Source organism: Terrapene carolina, unplaced genomic scaffold, assembly GCF_002925995.2.
Source record: "Terrapene carolina triunguis isolate 2854851 unplaced genomic scaffold, T_m_triunguis-2.0 Scaffold85, whole genome shotgun sequence".
Classification (NCBI taxonomy): domain Eukaryota; kingdom Metazoa; phylum Chordata; order Testudines; family Emydidae; genus Terrapene; species Terrapene triunguis.
In genome coordinates, this window is record NW_020664436.1 from 57,536,754 (window position 1) to 57,557,879 (window position 21,126).

At 44.0% G+C, this 21,126-nt stretch overlaps 1 protein-coding gene across 5 annotated transcripts in view; it reads right to left on the reverse strand.

The window, feature by feature from the left end:
- NCOA7 (nuclear receptor coactivator 7) overlaps window positions 1–21,126 on the reverse strand; it is a 136,252-nt gene that overhangs the window by 39,244 nt on the left and 75,882 nt on the right. For 3 of the 5 annotated variants that reach the window (XM_024197351.2, XM_024197348.2, XM_024197349.2), the window contains exons 4-7: window positions 6,276–6,355; window positions 5,209–5,316; window positions 3,293–3,406; window positions 1,713–1,838 (exon numbers count right to left, since the gene is read on the reverse strand). In XM_024197351.2, the coding sequence (XP_024053119.1) occupies window positions 1,713–1,838; window positions 3,293–3,406; window positions 5,209–5,316; window positions 6,276–6,355 (428 nt within the window). Of the gene's footprint in view, window positions 1–1,712; window positions 1,839–3,292; window positions 3,407–5,208; window positions 5,317–6,275; window positions 6,356–7,793; window positions 8,220–21,126 lie in introns of those variants that run through there. The other 2 variants (XM_024197350.3, XM_024197347.3) reach the window with 1 other exon arrangement.

Below are 21,126 nucleotides of genomic sequence, written 5' to 3' on the forward strand. Positions count from 1 at the left end.
TTCTGCACACATGCAGGGCCGCCCATTAATAGGGACATGGAGAGGTTGCTGTACTGACAGCAGATGAATCTAGAGTTCCACATCCCCTTTCTTGAGAGAACCGTCTGGTACATAGAAAATCTTTTCTTGACCTATTTTACAGGGATCCAACATGGTGATTCCATTCTCCACCCTCCAATGGCACTACTGGCCAAGCTGGCAATTTATACTGCTGTGGAAACAATTTTTAACTCTTGGAAATGACTAGCCCTGGGTTGGATGAATGACTGTCTTCCACAATCGGATATGGGGCTCATGGTTGTGGCCTTTTAGTAGCCTACAATCATGACCAAAATTTTCAGTAATACTGCATTTGATCAGAAGTCATTTGACAGACAGTTGTCATAGGGCCCAAATGACCACAAGATTAGCCTGCATAGCACTGCAAGCATCACTAAGGAAAAGGCTAGTCAACCAGCAAGTCATGCCAGTGCAGGCTAGGAAGCCAGAGGAAGAGATACAAAACTAACATATGGATACTAGGGAGCACGTGTTGCCTTTTGTTTGTGGAGCAAAGGCAAGATATACTTTGCACATCCTTCTTCTGTGTGGTGTGTGTGTATGGAAGGAGGTTCTGCCATTCAGACTCACAGGTATCAAAGTCACTGTTCTCAATACAGACAGCAGAATGCCACATATATAGGCCAAGTTTTGTATTTAGGCCAAAGCGGAAACAGGAATAGATCAGACTCTGCTTTGCCAAGACCAAAGTCCACACTGGACTGCTGAGGTGTGAAGCTGTTTTTGGCTCCTAAAGCATACGTAGGCTTCAAAGAAACTGACAGTTATATATTTTGAAATGGAACCCAATATCAAAAGCTTTATACAAGAAAGCACTGTGTTGTACAAGTTTCTGCACAAGACACACTAGTATTCTGCTACTTTCTACAAAAACTCCAAGTTGGTTAAATGCGTATTCCACATCTGTTCAGAAACAGAAAAAGCGAGAGCCCTGAATGTAAATCGTATACAAAACGATAGGACAAAAGGAAAAAAAAGCTAAGTTGAAACAATTAGTATCTCAGGTGTTTCCTGTTGGCTCCAAAGAACATGAAAACTCAAGTGTATAAACATCTTTTATAGGAGACGAAAATGAGAAACAACAAGAGTAGATAAGAAAATAAATAAGTGTAGGAAAACAGTTTTCAAACTTCAGGAGTAAGAGAACTAAGATCTGCCCTGAGCTTGTGCATTTACCTTTTGAGAGAGTTCAAAGCCAATTCAGGTCACACATATACAACAACAAACATTTGTCCATTTTATAAAGTGATCCTGTAATTTAATGGAACTTTGCAGTCTCTGCTCAGGCATTTTGTACATCATGATTAATGGAACTATGAAGTGCAATACTCTCTGTACAGGTGTCTTCCTAGCAGATGGGTGGGGCCCCCAACATTTCTTGAAAGGAGACCTTTCTAGTAAAAGGCTGTAAAGGAGAAGGAGACGGGTGGATAGGAAGAGCTATTCTTCCATCAAGCAGTCACTGTAATAGATAAATGGACGTAAAGAGCAAATATGTCACTATAGTGTGGAGTAACAAATGGAATGTCCAGAGCACTTTCTTACATTATGCTTGGCTCCCAAACCCACTGTTAGCCTCTGACTTACACTAACAACAAAGTTCACTCTCTAAAAGGATCTCGAATCAGGCACAAGGCCCAAGCTCCACTTACCTTACCGTCTGTGAAGTAACGGCAGTTCATTTTTAAAAATTTGACAACTATTGGTTCATCTTCCTCCGAGGTAGATGACAGAACTCTCTCAATTGGTTTGAAGGCCTTTCTTGCCAAGTCAGCATCCTTTAAAAAGCAAAAGCCTCAGTGCAAAACAACAGGACCAGTTTCACCAACATTTTCCTTCATAGATTTTGAAAAATTAAAGACCAAGGTGCATTAACAATTTTCCTTTTGGTTTAAAGGAAAAACACGGCCAGATTTATATTTCATACTCCACCCAGCATGTGTCCACGTTTTGTTTATAAAAAAAAACATCAAAGTAAATGAGAGACAGGAAATTAAGGGAAAAAAAAAAAACCACCCACTACAAAAGTTTCCAATTAGACACCTAAGTTAACCACACTAAGGCCTAAGTTCCCTGTAAACCGCGCAGCCACGCAGTAGCCTATTTAGTGCCACACAGGCGCTTAGGGAACCCGCCTGGGGGCCTGCCTCAGCCTGGGGAGGGGCGCCCCTCCCCCCGGCCCCAACTCACCCTGCGGCCCAGATCTACCGCAGCTGGATCGGGCCCAGGTGCAGCCCCAGGCGTGGCCAGGGTGGTATGGCCCGGGCCAGCCCCAGGTGCGGCCGGGGTGGTATGGCCTGGGCCAGCCCCAGGTGCGGCGCAGCCCGACCCTGGAGCAGCCTGGTCCCAGCCGCAGCATGGCTGGCCTGCCAGCCCTGTTGGGGCCGGGCACCTATCCTGCAGCCCCTGCCCCAGGGCTCCCGCAGCAGGGACAGGCACCTCTCCCCCCAGCCCAGGTGCTGCTGTGGGGAGAGAGCGCTGGGGGGAGGGGAGGATGGGAAGGCTTCTCTCCCCGCAGTAGCTCCAGAGCACCCTCCTTCATCCCAAACCCATCATCCCCAGCCCCACCCCAGAGCCCGCACCCCCAACTGAAGCCCTCACCCCCTGCACCCAACCCTCTGCCCTCGCCCTGAGCCCCTCATCCCCAGCCCCACCCCAGAGCCTTCATACCCCTGCACCCCAACCCTCTGCCTCAGCCCCCTCCCACAAAAACCCACCCCCACCACATGAATGTTGTTATGTGCACCAATATGAATGTGATATGTCACACATCCATATTGGTGCACACAACAAAATTCATTCTGCACATGGGTGGGAAAAATTAGAGGGAACACTGACTAAGGCCCAATTCTTCAATTTGATTGACATGGAAAGACCAATGAACACAGCCCCACTGACTTTAATGGGACTCCATTTTCATGGATCAGATCATAGGCCTAACTGAGGCCTAACACTCTCAGCAATTTACTTCATTCTAGTCTCAAATCCCTTAAATAGCCATAGATTGGGGGAGGAGGAGGAGGAGGGGGGGGGGGGGGGGATTGGTTTAATTGTGTAAACATCACCACAGAAACATCTAAACTCCCAGGAACAACTGGCTCAAACCCATCAGCCAGTTTTAATGCCATTTTCTACAATGCCTCAATTGCAACCTCATCAAAAAATAACTATTTAATAGGATTTAACCTGAGCTTCAAAGAAACAGTGTTCTATAAATACAAGATTTACTTACAGGAAGTTTATCATATTCAGCATCTGATGATGAAGGAGAAACAGGAGCACCAGGACAGGAAGACGCTAACCTAGAAGCACTGGAATAGTGGTCAGTATCTGGGACATAGAGAACCTGCACAAAGATTACATTAAATATAAATAACTTATTTTAAAATAGTTACATATAGAAGAAAAAGAGAGACATATGTAATATAAACACTATGGTCCTGATTCTGCAATGAGATCCATGCAGGAGTCCCAACAAAGACAATCTGGTATTGGCCACACACATCTCACTGCAAAACACATTCTGGAATAAAAAGAACAGGAGTACTTGTGGCACCTTAGAGACTAACAAATTTATTTGAGCGTAAGCTTTCGTGGGCTACAGCCCGAAGAAGTGGGCTGTAGGCCACGAAAGCTTATGCTCAAATAAATTTGTTAGTCTCTAAGGCGCCACAAGTACTCCTGTTCTTTTTGCGGAAGCAGACTAACACGACTGCTACTCTGAAACCTGACATTCTGGAATAACTCCTCTCTCTAAAATCCTATTTGTCAGTCAGTGGGGTTCAATATGAATCTCACTGCAGGATCAGGGTCTATATTTTGTTTTTTGAGAAAGGGAGAAGCATACACCAGTTTTGAAAGAATGATAACCTCCCTTACCGGTGTAAACTACAACCTAATTACAAGATTAACTAATACAGAAATTATCACAGTATAGTTCATATAAATTAATGCAGCAGATGCCTGTTATAAAGGCAAAAATTGGACCAAAAAAAGAAGCCACTGGAGGAAGCAACAAATGTAAATTTTAGAGCTAGAAGTTACAGGAAATTATGTTTTGCAATAAGATGTCTCTTTTCCAAACCATATTTATGTCAGAGGGAAAAACTCTTCTGAATTAAAGAGAAAATGTGTAATGGAACACTGTCAGGTACCTTGGAAACTTTTTATTTAAAAAAAATAAATCTGTCAACAAATTTTTTTTATTAAAAAAATTAAGCCATATTTTATTTGGATTTTTACTCTTACAGACTTTCAAGCGTTTAGTAGCATAAGACCCTAAAAATAAAGCTGCACAGTCATTTGTCAATGTCAAAGCCCAAAGAAGTGCAGAAAGAAATACACTTCAATGGTCAAAAAGAAAAATTAAAACCACAGAACTTTTTAAATCCACAGTATTATTTACGAGTACAGACATTTAAAAAAAAATTTTTTTTTAAATAATAAAAACTTAAGGTGTCCCTGTACTTGGATTCACTCTGCTGCTGAGTCACCTTAGGCAAGTCACTTTACCTCTGTGCCTTGGTTTCCCCATCTATCAAATGGAGACAATGATAGTTGCTTACTTTATAAGTTGCTTTGAGATCTACTAATGAAATGTACTTTATAAGAGCTATCACTAGAGCTGGCCAAAACTCAGGATTTCTGGTTAGCGAGAAATTTCAGAATTTCGAGAACTGGTTTTGTTCTGACTCAGAATGAAATCAAATTTTCAAGATTTCTTGCAAATCAGAAATTCTGGAAAAAAACTGTACCTGGTGTTTTCAAATCTAACTATACTCCCAGGACAGCAGCTGCTCACTGACTAGAAGCAGTGGTGAAGCTGACAAGGATGTCAATTTCACTCAGCAGCTTCTGAGGGCTCCCAGAATCTAGGGTTCTTGGGTAGACCTGCCATGCAGACTGCCTCTGGGACAAGGAGCCCAGGGTTTCTTATTCCTGGGCCAGCTGGCTTCCTGATTCCCAAGTGGGCCTAGACCAATTCTTGCAACCATCTGAGCTAGACTCCATTTTGAGATTTTATACTATTGCCCATCACCATCATATATGTCCGCCTTAACAGACTCATTAAGTTGGGGGAGAAAGAGGGGAGTCTTTAAATACATAGCAAAGAATCAGAATTTGAGTATTTAAAACTTAAAAAATTACCTGCCCTGGAACAATTGTGTGTGTGAACAGCCTATTGAGTTCCACAAGTCTGTTTGGAGTGATGTTAAATTTCAATGCTATGCTGTTTAGGGTGTCCTGACTTCCAGCCTGAAGAAAGAAAACTGGATGTTTAAGATACGGCAATAATCAAGTACAGGATCAGTATAATAGTTTATTTAAACTTTATTAGGTAAACCAGTTGCAGGGTATGGACTTGGTGATCTAACATATTTTCTATCGGTCTACTTTTTGGGAGATGACACAGTTAATTATAAGACAACATCTACTAAATTAGCAGCACTTTTCCCACTCTGTAAAACAGAGAAAAGAGAACAGTTACAATCCCTCTCTTACTGCTTCATCAAACTTAGTTAAACAACGTATCATTTTAACTTAGCTCCTTCCAGTTATAACTGGTTAGGAGAGAGGAGGAGGGGGGCACATTATGCACACATTGTATATATATATTTGACATTCATTACTCTTTCACCCATTCTAGCAGTTACGTTTCAAGCCTATTCTCAGCAGGCCTGGTGGTAACACAGCATACTAGCACATGAGAGAGTCAGGTTAAGAGTTCCTTCCCTTCCTGAATCTGTAGGGAAAGGGTACATCACAATACGTCCCTGGCACCTTTCAGTAAGCTTTCTCCCAGTACACAACTAATCACTTCTGATACAGAGGCAGTGTATCTCATTGGCATTCCAAAAGGGAAACACTGGCATCTCATGACCAGGGTACAAACATATTCCTGCTAGGGGGCCTAGGCAACACTTAATGGGACAGAACTATTTCTCAGAGGAAGAGGAGAGGTATTACATGGCCACACTATGGAAGTGGAAATACACAAAAAGACAGGCAGCTGGGAGAGGGTGGGTGATGCCTAAATTGGAGGATGGTTGTGGGGTTGAGACCAATTTACCTTCCTACACATAGAATATTTGGAGGATATTTTTAAAAAGAATTAAAGGGTGTCTATATTAGTTTGGTTTCTTTCGATTCTCATTAACCTCGGCAACCTCATTTTAAACATTAACAAATGACCTAACTGTGCACCCAGTACTTACAGTATATTCTATAGTTCCAAGGGGTTTCTGAGTAACCATTTTCTTCTCTTTCTTTTCATTGGTTTTGTTTTGATTGTCATCTGAGGAACAAACAAGTCACTTAAATTAACCAAGTCTCAAACCTTTCACCTGTCAACATTTTTCAAGTGAGGATATTTACTGTACATGTGGGATATAACTGTGGTTTGATCACATACAACAGTGACACTGCAAAAAAGAGATACTGTAGTTGTCAAGCCCTGAAATGTTACCATATGGCCACCAAGACTAAATCAATACTGTACTAGGATCTGATTAGAATTTTACAGCCTTTTAAGGTCAACTTATACTCTACTGCATCCCTGTAAAAAGTCTTTGTGGATTCTTCCCTTAGTTAAAGAAGAACAATTTACTTCTGGGGTAAAGCACAGGTTTGTACTACACAACTGGGGTGATGTCTACATAGAAAGAGCTAGCACATGGTCGTATTCAATAATTCTGCATCAGTAGGTTTATGAAAAATCAGATTAAATGGAGACCTAACCAATAATACTTAATATTTTAAATACTATTTTCATCCTCAACATATTTTAAGGCCCTTGTAGACATGTACATGAGTTAATGGAACTATTCAGAGGTGTGTGTGTGTGTGTGTGTGTGTGTGTGTGTGTGTGTGTGTGTGTGTGTGTGTGTGTGTATAAAACTTTGCAGGATAGGAGCTTAATTCATTAGAATTCTCAACTTCAAGTACGGTAAGTATTATTATCCTTATTTTTTGCAGAGAGTTTAAGTAACATGCCCAAAATATGAGAGAGACAACAGGTATCTGTCAGTCAGTTGCATGCCCACAGCTCTCACTGACTTCAAGGATTATTGAGTAAAGGTGCTGGAGGCTAAACTGCACGGAGTCCTACTGAAATCAATGTGACTCTGCCTAGGTTGATCCCTTTGGAGGACTGAAATCTGATTTTGAAAACAAGCATTTTTTTCTTAACTACATGGTTTATTTCTTTGGAAAAATAAAGTTACTCCTCAATTACTTCGAAATAGTCATGCAAACACTGCAGCTTATTGAGAGATAAACCACCATTTACTAAATATATACAGCTAAATGAGTAGATAATTGTATTGATTGTAAAGGTACTGGCAGCAGCATGTCTTTTCTTGCTAATCTATACTCATGAGCAAGTGCTAAAACCAAAACATGGTAAACACAGCATGAATAAAGCGGCCTCTAAAAAACAAAAAAACCTTAATGATCTGATGCAACTGGAAGTTTTGGATGTGAAGAAACGCCACATCATCGGGTATTAATTTTCAAATTGTGCCATTACTGCAAAATAGTCTCTGTACGTGCTTAATGGAAACCAACACCACACGTTTAGGGGCAAAGGTACAATTATTTGCTATTAGAGAACAACTTCTAAAAGACACCCATTCACGTAAGATTTCAAGTTGAGTCAGCCCCTTAACCTCCTCCCCCATATTCTAACAAGTAAAGTGACCAGCAGAAGGAAACAGGAATCAAAGACTGCATACCTAGCAAAAGGTAAGGCTGTCTGTAGTCAACACACCAGGAGAAATGCTTGTGAACGGAAAGACTGTGCATAACCTCTAGCAGGTTGTTCAAACTGCTGGGATCACAGGCCACAACTTCAGGTAAGGACTCGCAGCTGTCTCCATTTGCCGAATTGTACCCAGAAGACAAAGTCTCGTCGCTTTCAACACTGCTGCATTCTTGGGGAAATTTGCATGCAGCTCTTTTGTCTGTAGCAGCAGCGGCGGGAGACGGGCAGATGTTGCAACATTCACCTGGATCGTGGACACTACAGCACTCCACTGCAAACATCTCCGGGCGGGGAATGAGGGCAAATGACCTAATCACACGCAATGTGTCTGATAAAGAACGTGGTGGCTCATACCCCGCAAAGGAACGGTGACTTCTGGAAAGCACAGGGATCCTGCCGTTCTGTCGCTTGTCCGGCAATCGTCTAGAAAGGTCACGTCTCTCCCCTTTCCCCGCCTCTTCCTCCCAAGACAGCTCCCTTGGCTCCAGGCGGGACAGGCAGATCTAGCAGAGCCTCTTGCTGCTCTGAGCTGTAGGGGTCTCTCCCTTGCAATGAAGCCTCTCTCCTACAGACTGAGGCCTCTCTCCAACAGTACGTGCTGCTTGTTGCTCGATGAACTAATGCCATGAAAAGAAGCTGCTGCCCATCCTCGTCCCTTCTCCGATCAGCTGGAGCAGCGCTGGCAGAGGGCAGGGCAGCTGAGCTCTCCCAGTGCTCACTGGGGAGGGGGCTTGCCCTGCGCAGTCCAGTTTCAACCAGACTAGAGCAGGAGCAGAGCGAGTGCTGCCCTGCACGCACCGCCCCCAGCCCCAGGATTGCAGGCTCTGTCTGGAACAAAGGTATAAGGGCCCTCCCTGGTCCTGCACATGCAGCACGTACAGCCCCAAGCCCTGCGATAAAGCACAGGAAGGCGCAGGGTCAGTAGTGGGACAAGGAGCACGTTGTCTCCCTCCCCACTCAGGAGCCACCTGTGCAGGTAGTCGGACACTATTCTCCACAAATCAGTTTTAACAACACTAGCAGCTGTTTTTACTAACCCACTAAAATAGATTCCAGTCCCTGCTTTGTGATTAACCCCACAGAGAGGCCTGAATATTAAAAGTTTAAGCCTGTTTAACAATATCTTTTCCTTTAACTGATTTACTTGTTCCATCCTGCTTTGTGATTTGGAGAATAGGTAACCAAATACTGCAAAGCTGGGCTTCGGGTACTTTATATTGCTATTTTAGAGAGACTGTGAAATTTAACATCCTTGTAGGGGGGAAAAGACCAAAGAAACCTAGCACAATAGCATTTAACTTCAAAAAGGGAAACTATACAAAAATGAGCAGGCTAGTTAAATTAAAAGAAAGTCATAAGAGTTAAATGCCTGCAAGCTACATGGAAACTCTTTAAAAACACCATAAAATGTATCCTCCTCCCCTCCAAGTACCAAAAATGCATGGTAGCTTTGGCTTGTGTGACTGCTAATGTATTTACTTAGTAGGGTTCCAAACAGCTGTCTGATGCAATACAGAAAAGTGAGCTAGATTCCTGTTTTTAATTTAAAAAGCCTAAATAATGCAAACAGTAAGGAACCTTTGCAAAAGTTCACAAAATCAGCTTAGGCTAAATATAAATTCTAATTGAGGCAAAAGAGACACAGTCAAAATTAATTGTACCCAATTTTCACCAATAACTATTTTTCTTGCATCTAGCACCTTTGCCAACACATATGTTCATCTTTCCAAGTGCAAGAGAAATAGCATACATGAGAATACAGACCTCATATAAAATTATTTTTTTATTTTAAATAGGTTTTTAATTTGATCACCTTTATAGTCACCTTTCTTCTATAAGATGGAAATTTCCAAAGAGATAGGTTGCATGATTTATAACCCAGTACTTAAAATATAAAGATTGCCAAATAGCCTTGTTTGCAAGAAATGATGGGACGTATGTTATAAACTGTCTGAGTTTCTTCTTAATGTTGCTGGTGAATTCACATTAAGTGGCTGGTATGTTTTTGTTAGGACTTTTGTAATCAGCTGTTTTTACAGAATTTGAGGATACACTCCGTAAGGTGATCATAGCATTTTAGGCCCGAAAGGGACTTCAAGAGGTCATCTAGTCAGTCCCCTGCACTCATGGCAGGACTAAGTATTATAACAGATACCTGTTGACTCTCTCATATTTTGAGCATGTTACTTAAACTCTGCAAAAAATAAGGACGATAATACTTGCCTACCTACCTAACACTGAAGATCTAGGTCTTTGTTACCCAGGTAATTCCATGTTAACTTCCTCAAAAGTGGTCGTTTGTCTTTTTCATTTTGATATTTTCAGGGCATATGGCATAAAACACTGAATATTTTTTTAAAAGCTGCTGGTTTCAGCAGGACTTTTCCAGAAAATGACATGAGCCCAGGATGACATAAAACAAATCTTATTGGGCCATATTATCAGAATTGAAGGCAGTTTTCACAACTGATGTGCCTGAAGCCCCTCAGGGGAAGGTGCTGCAAGGTGTAGTCACCACCCATTAAAATCAAGGAGAAAGCTGAGACCATCACTTTTTTGAGACAAAAGAAGACTGATGTTTCAGAACCCCAGGACTAATTACCTCCAGGGAAGGAAGTCATGACATCAGTAAACAGGCTACACCAGCCTTTGACCAGTCTCCCAGCAACTGAAAAGCCCTCTACTGTGAAGTACTGTGCCAGCTATAACATCATCTGCTTCCTTGACTGCAGCTATAGCTCCTGACCCTTTTTTTCGACTTTTTCCTTTTGTTTTCATTATCTGGGAGACATCCCAACCTTTTTGTTAGTTTAGGATGTGAAGGTATGGTTGTGTGCATGGATGTGTGTCTGAGTGCCTGTAAAACCCTCCCAGGGAAGGTATCAGAAAGAAAGATTCCCTCCTCCCCCGGTTCAAAACAACACTAAATGCTATCTCTTAAAAGATATTTAGTAATGTGTATTCCGTATTCCATGTAAGCATCCTAGGAAATTTAAGACTGTCAGCTGAAAATTAAGTAAAATTTGTCAAACTTCTGCTACCAGAGTGTTCTGCTAAAAGTCTGTAATCCTGGCTGGGTGATTGGAGGCAGGAGGGAAAGGGTTAACCACCAGATAAAAGTTTGGAAATCAGCTTAGACATTAAACAATAGTTTGGCTTGAATATTAAAATATCCAACCCCCTCCAAGCCCTGATTTGAGTAACAGCCACCTCCTTAGATTGCCAGTAAGGACTGATTGTCTGTGAGCCCCAGGCACTGTTAACTTTTCTTGGGACACTTTGTGGAATCTACAGAATGATCTTCTTGGGATCCAGAGGAGAGGGATGCCATGAAAAAGAGAGCTATGACCGAGTTTTCTGAGTAGTGGGGGAGAGAGATAAACACAGCCATTCCCATCCAGGCATGGACTTGAGGGACACCATTCAGGTCATGGTCTGCCCTATTAACTAATAGATAGTAAATCTAAAACACAGAAAATACTTTGTGTAACTATGACTAATAGTAATAGACATATTTATTAGTCTTCACTGGTTGCCTGTCCATAGTATGTAATATGGAAATTTTTTAAAAATTGCTAGAGGAAAACCAGGATCCTTATTTCTGAAGAATTCATTTGCTTCTGCTACTTATTCCCTACCTAAAATGACAGTCCCTCAATTGTGATTTCATAATCAGTTTTGATGTCAGAAAAAGTAATAAGACATCAGGTACGGAATTAAATGACAGGAGCAGATGAACTCTTAAAGAAAGATTCAATTTTCATGCTACTATCCTTAATAATAAAATTGGGGGCGGGTAGAGAGAGAGCAAAGAATAGAAAGAAGAGTGAAGCTATCTAGGCAAAACAGTCTCTAAACAGATTTTCAAAGTTTTCCACCAGGCATCAACAGGGCTGCAAGTACTATATCAGGTGTGATGGAATGGGTGGGGAATTCTTCCTTGTTGTGGTTGTCCTAGTGGAGAAGATAGGGAAAGGGGCTTCATACATCTTCTCCCTTGCCTACCTGGGAAGGGGCTGGGCTAGCACAGCCAGAGGCACTGCAAACCCTAAAGAAGGCATGGCTGAGTGTGGTGGGGCCATGCTCATATCGCCCCTTGTACATCTGCTGGAGGTTGGTGTTGATGGGAGCCCATACTGCACCTCTTAAAAAAAGGTATGAAAACTGCTTCTTACCAAAGGCATGATCCATGCCTCAGCTTTCTGCAGGCAGAATGCCCCCAACTAATGCTGGCAGGGTGCCCTGCCACATCTTCATCTATCATCTCAACTCTGGCTCTGAAAGCCACAAAAAAGGACCCATATCTTTTGTGTTTCTAAACATATTTCAAAAACAAATGTGAAATCTTTAGTCATATTTTCTTTGTTTGGGGCTATTTATTTTTACCCTGCAAATACAGTAAATACATCTAGATAAAATCCTTAGAATAACCCTCCACCCACTTTTTGACAAGTTTTTGCCATTTAATTATTGCGCTTCCACTGGTAGAAAATATTGGCATATAGGCATGAGCTATTGCTGTACCTTGTGTACACGGCTTTTAAAAAAATTAACCTTTAAAACAAACTCAGGTTTTCATATGAAAGAAATCCAACTAACCTAAATCCCAGGGGGACCTAACAGTGTCACTTTACTGTGCTTGTAACCACACTTATCATACGTTTAACTTCACAGAGGTCACAAATTGAACTCTGCACAAAAATATTTTTATATATATATTTATCATTTCCCACCACCACCCTCATTTCTCCCTGAAGAAACCAACATTTTCTTCTCTGTGCATGGATTAGGGACACTAATACTTGTCCCATTTGCTCCAGCAGAGGTCCCAGGCATCTAGTAAATATCAGGTGGTGGAGTCCAGCCAGGCAGTTTCTAGGCAACTTCTTCATCCCATGGCAGAATAGGCAATCACTCTTTTTTGAGTCAAATAGTATTTCAGGCTCAAAGAAAAAAGGCAGCCAGCATCTGTCCTTTGAACTTGGACATTTGCTTAATGCTGAGATGATACATTCATGTTCTCAGGTTTTTCTGTAATGCCCATTTGCCCAAAAGCTGGTGGCTCGAGCATTTGAGAATTCTAAGATGTTAATACCATTTGTTAATTTGTGGCATGTGCTGAATAGCATTTGCAGGAAGGGGAAAAATGGGGGCGGAGAGGGAGCCATCCACAAATCCAACATACATGGACAGTAGCAAAATAACAAGAAGCAAAATAAAAGTATATAGAAAATGATTATTAATAAAGAACAATGAGAATGAATGTTCAGAGAAAAAAAGCAGTAAAAGAGATCAGCTACAAAAAAAGATTTTAGCAAAGAACTACCGACTCCTTTATGCTTCTCTCTGTGAATTTATACTTAATTCCTGAGTTCCCTGGAAGATTATTCTGATTTTTCTTTTCAGTGCTGTGAGATCCTTAAAAATGTGCAAGGTCACTTTTTGATGGTATTTTGGTAAGCGAGAATGAGTGCTAAAAGAAAATGACGCTAAAAGAGCAACTATCATCCTAGTAGCCTTGAGGAAATATAGTAGAATATTACTCCTGCAACCGAGTAAATATCTGTGTAAAAGGAGAAAAAGAGTCCAAGGAAAAAGCCAATAAAATGCTGGGCTGTATACGCAGAAGTATCATATCTGGGTGCTGTAATGTACTGTAAACAGTACTTTCTATGGGTCTGTTCCTGCTCCCAATGAGAGCTAGACCAGGTTCTATATAGCTTTGTCTGTACTCGGTTTTTCTGCAGAAAATCTCCCACCATTGCTATCACCCATTCAACTCTCTGGGCAGTAGCAGTGGTACTTGGTGCTTGAAGCCTTCAAGGATTGATTTAATCAAGGAAAGTTAAAGGCATTAAATAATGATAGCTTAGCTAAACTACGAATAAGGAGTGGATGCATGATTGCAGTCCACAAGTATTTGAAGAGCGTGAACACACAGGGGCGAGATGAAATGATCCAACCATAACACTAGAGGTAATGGGATGAAACAGAGTTAATGGCTGAATCTCAGGAAACATTCCTTATCAGTGAGCTCCTGTTTAGAATGTGAAACTGCACAATCTCCATTAGGATGTGGTACAATACCCATCCTCTGAGTCATTCTAAAAGAGACACACAGAATTTAAGAATATAGAAAGTAGAGAGCAATCCTGCTTTGGCCAAGGTAAGCGTGTGGGAGACATGGGAAAGGGGGAAGATGGATAAGCTGACATAACATGTCTTTTCTATCTCTAGGTTCTAGGATGTCATTATAGCAGGTTGCAGCGATACTGGCATGTGGAGGGGATGATTTCATTGTATGTCTGTGGGGGTATCGTCATACCTACTGTTGGCTGTTTCAAATGGAAGTGGGAGGGTTTGTTTATGAATTCTTTCAGCTCCTTTATTTTTTTTTCTAGATCCCTGTAATTTAAGAGTCTTCTGCCGCCACTTCTCTCCCCCAACCCAGTCCCCATCTTGATTCCTGTATGTTTCTTCTCTGTCACCTTGTTCTTTCCGCTCTCTCTTGCAGGGGGGAGCTGGGGCTGGGTGCGGGCACAGGGGTAGGTCAGGGTGCAGGCAGGGGAGAGCTAGGGGCTGTGTACGGGCACAGGTAGCTCAGGGTGCAGGCAGGGGGTAGCTAGAGGCTTTGTGCAGGCAGGGGGTAGCTAGGGGCTGTGTGCGGGCAGGGGGGTAGCTGGGAATGCACAGACAGGGGAGTAGCTCAGGGGGCAGGCAAGGGGTAGCTAGGGGCTGTGTGCGGGCAGGGGGGTAGCTCAAGTTGCAGGGAGAAGGATAGTTAGGGGCTGTGTGCCAGGAGGGCTCCCCCTGCGGTGGCTGCTCCCAGAGGGCTCTGCTGGCTCCGGAGCCAGGTCCCCCCACCAGGGTGGCTCTTACTGGCTGGGTGAGCAATCAAAGAGAGCTGGGAGCTGAGGAGCAGCCGCAACCCCGGGCACCAGCAGCAGATGGGGGAATGCCACAGCTGCCCACCCCATGGCACCACCAGCCAGAGGAGCAGCTGCCCCGCACTGCCTGGCTCTGGCTTCCCACCTACAACGTGGCCTGAGGGGGGCTGAGGGAGAGGAGGAGGTGTGTGGGAGTGGAGCTGCCCCTGGACTACCCCACTCTGGGTAAGGCAGTGCAGTTTGGGGGGCCAAGACCCTTGTACCCCCCCAACTCTGCCCATGGGCTCAAGGCTTCTGTCCATGGGGAGTGCCGCGGCTCGGGGCTTCAGTCACACGTGGCTTCCAGCTTCAGTGGGGGAGGAGAGGCAGACTGGGGCGCCCGGCTTCAGCCCTGTGCTGCTCCCAGCTTCAGGGGGTGCTAGCTTCAGCCCTGCGCCGCTTCCAGGGCAGAGCTGCTGACTTCAGCCCCGTGCCACTCCCAGGGCTCCCGGCTTCAGCCCCATGGGGGGTGCCAGGGCTTGGGGCACCTGGTTTCAGCCATAGGGCCCTGCGGCCCCCCGAAAGGGCTCGTGGCCCCGTGGGGGCTGCAGACCCCCGGTTGAGAATCACTGAGTTAAAGGACAGGGTCATTTGAGAATGTACTTGGTTTTGAGGCAAAACCTTAGCAGAACATCTAAGCCTATTTTAATAGCCTTTTACGTCTAATCAAAGTATTTTTTCATTATCAGAGCACTTTATAAAAATTAAAGTAATTAATCTTCTGCACCTCTCTCAGGGAGATAACGGAGGCCTGGTCTACGCTACACGGTTATGTCGATGCAAGGCAGCTTATGTCAACCTAGTTGTGCATGTGTCTCCCACCGCTGTGAGCACCCCATTGCTCCAACATAGTAACATCACCTTCCCAAGCGGCGTAGAGCCATGGCCAATGTACTTAAGTCCATGCAGTGCAAGTGTAAACACTGCATTAGTTATGTCAAACCTAACTGTCCTCCAGCACCTGTCCTCCAGTGTCCCCCACTGACCCACTCTGGTCACCATTTTGAACTGCACTGCCCAGTGGTCAAGCAGGCCAGAAGTCCCTGTCCTCCCTTTAAAGCCCCACAAATTTTTGAAATTCCTTTTCTTGATGGCCTGGCTTGGTGAGCACACCTAGCAGCTCTCCATGGTTAAGTGCAACTGCCCAGCTGATCATGCCAGCTACACACTCCAGACGCACTCCTGCCTGGAGTAGACTGGAGATATTGGATCTCCTGGGCCAATGGGGAGAGGAGGCTGTGCAGGCACAACTCCGATCCAACCAGAGAAATGTGGACATCTATGAGCAGATTACAAAGGGATGCAGAAGAAGGGCTAAGACAGGGACCAGCAGCAGTGCTGGGTGAAAGACAGGGAGCTGCAGCAGGCATACCAGAAGGCCAGGGAGGACAAGAAGTGATCCTGTGCTGAGCTGCAGACCTGTTGCTTTTACAAAGAGCTGCATACCATACTCGGTGGAGACACTCCACCCCCACCCCAACAGCACTCTGCGTCACAGGTCCCTGCTGTGAACAGTGAGGAGGAAGAGATTGTGGAGGCGGAAGAGGAGAAGTATGGGGGACAGACGATCAGGGGATCCTGCTGTGCCTCAAGCCAGGACCGTTTTTTTGACTCCACTGCAGTCCAGGCTGATGCAGGGGAAGGAACCTGGGGTAAATGTGTAGGTAAATTTTCAGTTACAGGGATGGCACCCCCAAAGCAGCAGGACACATCTTTTGAATTTTCATGACTTTATTCATGCTAGAAGAGGTAGTGGTACAATCAAGAAAGGCAGAGTTGCTATCTGCTTTTCATTCTCCTCTAGAGTTGGGGGGGGGGGCGGGGGCAAGCAGAGCAGTTTGTTTATGTACACAGGGATCTGTGTACAAGATCCTGAGAGATCTTGATGAAACTTTCATGAAGTACTCTGCAGTCCTCTGCCGAAGGTGTCTACGGAGGTCTGCCTTCTTTCTTCCTCTGTGGCAGGACACTTTTCTGTGCCACTCAGTGATACCTGCAGCAGGCATCATTGCAGTACACAAGCTAGCAGCATATGGGCTCGGCCATTTTGGGATGCCAGTGGCTCCTGTGCTCTCTCTGCCTTTGTGACCCTCAGGAGTGAGATATCAGCTAAAATCACCACCACATGTGGAAAATGGGGCCAGTATTCAGTGCCATTGCCCTCAATTATTAGCAGGGGCAGCTCCAGGCACCAGCGCACCAAGCGTGTGCCTGAGGCGGCAAGCTGCAGCGGGTGGCCTGCCGGTCGCCGTGAGTGTGGCAGTGAGGTGGCCTTTGGCAGCATGCCTGTGGGAAGGTGCGGGACCGGTGGACCTCCCGCAGGCATGCCGCCGAAGGCCACCTCACCGCCGTGCTTGGGGCAGCAAATACATAGAGCCGCCCCTGATAATTAGACTCATACAACCAAGCAATTCCCTCCTCATTTCCCCTACCCTTGGTGGGCCATACTCACCATGACTAATGCCATGACTGCCACCAGGCACAAGCACTCCCAAGCAAAAGTGAGACTGTAGTGCTTAATACTTGAGGGGAGCGACTTCAAAATCTTAAGTTTCACTTTCTGTAGTGAATGCACTGACAATGGTACCTCTGTGTTTTATCTTCAGCTGCTGCCACTGCAGCCTTCACCACCACACAATGCCTGAGCCAGATAAGGAGGAAAAAGAAGAGGACTTGGGATAACATGTTCAGCAAGATACTGCAAGCCAGTGCTGCATCGGACCATGAGCATGAACACTGCGATCAGACTGAAGAAGGAAAGAGTGGTGAGGAGACAGGAGTCCCAGCAGGAAAAGGAGAGGGAGATGCACCAGGACACAATGGGGCTTCTCAAGCAATAAGCACAGATGCTGCAGACTCTGGTGGACCTGCAGATTCAACAATTCAGTGCTTGCCTCCCTCTGCAGCCCACTGAGAACTCAATATTGGGATCTCTGTATACATTCCACATGGCATCGGGGTCACTGCACTACCCCTACCACTCCACTCCAATCACATCTTCACATACACTAACCTGTGAAAGCCATGATTGGTGTACGTGTAGCTAAAATGGACATAATGTTCTTTCCTCTTCGTAAATTCTGTTCTCTTAATTTATTAGGGTATTTGTTTTAAAATCACAGGGTTTTTTTGCATTGATTCTGTTACAGAATAAAATTCTATTTGGAGCACAATTCATCTTTATTAGTACACAACATATGCCGCCGAGCGCTCAGCAGTTCTGAAAATAATTAATTACCTCTTACTGCACAATGTCACACAACTAATAGGTTTCAGAGTAGGATCATTCACAAACAAAATTAATAGGTGCATTGACAATGTTACATTCCTACATGTACAGCAATCACCACACAATTCCTACCAGGCTACAAAAGTGCAAGGCCAAGTAGAGCACACTACAACACACACTATTCTGGCTTGCTATTAAAGTGGTCTTTCAAAGCCTTCCTAAGCCTTTGAGCTCTTCTCATAGCTCTTGTTCAAATTCAGCCGCTCCACCTCCACCCTGGTGGAAACATTTCCCCCTTTGCTTTACATACATTATGCCAGACACAGCAGGCAGCGATAACCATTGGGATATTTTTCCCACTGAGTTCCAATGTTGTGAGTAAACAACTCCAGCAACCCTTCAAACAATCAAAAGCACATTTAGCTGTCATTCTGCACCTGCTGAGCCAATAGCTGAATTGTTCTTTGGTGCTGTCAAGGTGGCTGGTATATGGCATCATGAGTAAAGGGTAGATTGGGTCCCTCAGGATCACTATTGGCATTTCAACATTCCCAATGGTAATCTGCCGATTGGGAAAGAAAGTTTCTGCTTGTAGTTTTCTGAACAGTCCTGCGTTCTTAAAGATGCAAGTGTCATGCACCTTTCCTGAGCAGCCCACACTGATATCGGTGAAGCATCCCAGTGATCCACCAATGCTTGCATAACCATAGAAAAGTAGCCAGGATGTGATTAATGGCCCTGCACACTTGCATCACAACAGCCCCCACGGTGGATTTCCTGACTCCAAACTGATTCTTGATTGACCAGTAGCAATCTGGCATTGCAAGTGTCTACAGTGCGATAGCCATTTGCTTCTCCACCGTCAGAGCAGCTCTCATTTTGGTGTTCCTGCACTGGAGGACTGGGGCAAGCTCGGCGTTAGGGTGTCCAGATGTCCTAATTTTACAAGGACAGTCCCGATTTTGGGGGCTTTTTCTTATATACGTACCTATTACCCCTCACCTCCTGTCCTGATTTTTCACACTTGCTATCTGGTCATCCTACTCGGCATACAGATCTAGGAATATGGCCTTGCACATCTGAAAGTTCTGCAGCCACTTCTGGTCATCCCAAACCTGCATTATAGTGCGATCCCACCAGTCAGTGCTTGTTTCTCACCCAGGAGCGGTGCTCCACCACCTGCAGCTGCTCTGTGACCACCACCAACAGCCCTGAATTGGTTCTCGCTCTGTCCAACAGCACTCAATCGGTTCTTGCAGCTCTTCAAATATTCCAGGATTGTGCGCCCTGTGCTTGCAACGCTCATAACAATAGTGCAGAGCTATGCAGGCTCCATGCGTCTGTCAGAGATGGTGGACAGTGAGGAGGACAGAGCAGGTTTGTAGGATTTTGAAAAAAGTGAAAATTATAGGATACAGGTACCCTTATGGGATGGAGACAGTTGCAAACAGGGAAGTTGACCCCAAGCTCCCAGTCATCCTGGCATGACTCGTTTTGGCCCCATTACGTAAAAGACAGTGCGCTGGATAGTAGTGAGTTGCACATGGGATTCCTACCCATGGTGTACCGCACTCTGCATTGATACAAGCACTTCTGGTGAGGAAATGCACTGCCAGTACAAGGAGCCAAGTATGCACGTGAACAAATGATGTACCAACTATGGCAGCTGTATGCCAACGTAACTGGTGTAGATATAAGTTTGTAGTGTAGACATGGCCTAAGTATGAACCCCATTTTACTGATGAGGAAGCTAAAGCAGGAAGTTAAAGTCTTGTCCACACCAGCCTCCTTCTGGCAAACATTTCCCACCGTTGTTACAATTAGTACAGGTGAAAGCATGAGCACTAGCCTAAACAAGGCTTTTGCAGCTATAGACGTTTAAGCCCACTTTATCGAACCTGCTCAGAGCAGGTGTAACTGAAATGGCATTGAGAATGCCAGTTGCTGCTGCATATTGGATAAAAATTTTAAAAGCACCTAGGCTCTTAAGTCACTTGAATGTCAATAAAATTTAGGTTTCTAGGTGCCCAAGTTTCTTTTGAAAATGGGACTTAGGAGCCTAAGCCAAAACCACTTAGGTGCTTTTGAAAATTGTAATCCTTTGTCTACTCTACCACTGGATGCAATGGTAGGAATACTAAAGATTCACTGGTGTGAACAATATTGGGAAATGTTTGTCAAAACCCAAGCGTACAGAAGGTCCCAATCCTGCACTTGTGCATGTGCTTAATTTTAAGTGCCTGAATAGTGCCATCAAGATCAATAGGACAGCTCAGATGCTTAAATTTAAGCAGGCTTAAGTGACTTGCCCAAAAACATAGAAATAAGAGCTGAGATTGGAACTCAAGATGGCTTTGTCTAATACTGTTTAAGATTCAAAGGTCTCACTTTGCTAACTAGGCAATTTAGAGAATTTGCTCACTAGCATCCACTCACATCCCAGAGAGGAAACTTTTCATGAGACCACACACTGGAAGTCAGTTTCATACTGTGTGTTTTTCAGAAACAGCATTACTCCCAGATTACAGCAACCTTGAGGTGGGGAGGCAAAGGGGGAAAAATACATGAACTAAAAGATTAATATTAGAAAATAATAGTTATAGAACAACATGTACCAGAAAAACCTTGGCGTATGGAAAGGGAAACAAACAGGCAATTCTAAATTAAAGATATTTAAAGCATTTTTAAAGCAATTGTAAAAGTTAACCTAAAACTCTGAGTTCAAAGGGACACATGAAAAAAGCATCTTAAGTAAAAGCCTGTTGAAGTGGAGGAAAACATTTACCGGATGAACCAAACCCAACTGTCCCCTACATGCAAATACCTCAAAGAACAGGAAAGAAAACAGGCATCAAGAACTGCTTGGTTTGAGGTTGGAGGATTTAATGCAGTTTAAAAGCCATAGACAATTGACTGCATTGGGAAAGTACAATTTCATTCATTTTCCTATCCATTACACCACAGAGCTAGTAAAGATGTAATGATATAGGGGAGGAGAGCCACTCATGGGTGTCTTACTAATGCAGAAAAGTATCATAGTGCAATTATGTAGGTATCCACAGCCTCCCAGCTTCAAATTACTTTGAACTCAGTCCTTGGGGAGATGTGTAGCATAGCTTTCTTGTGCACTGGGTTTTTCTCATTCAATA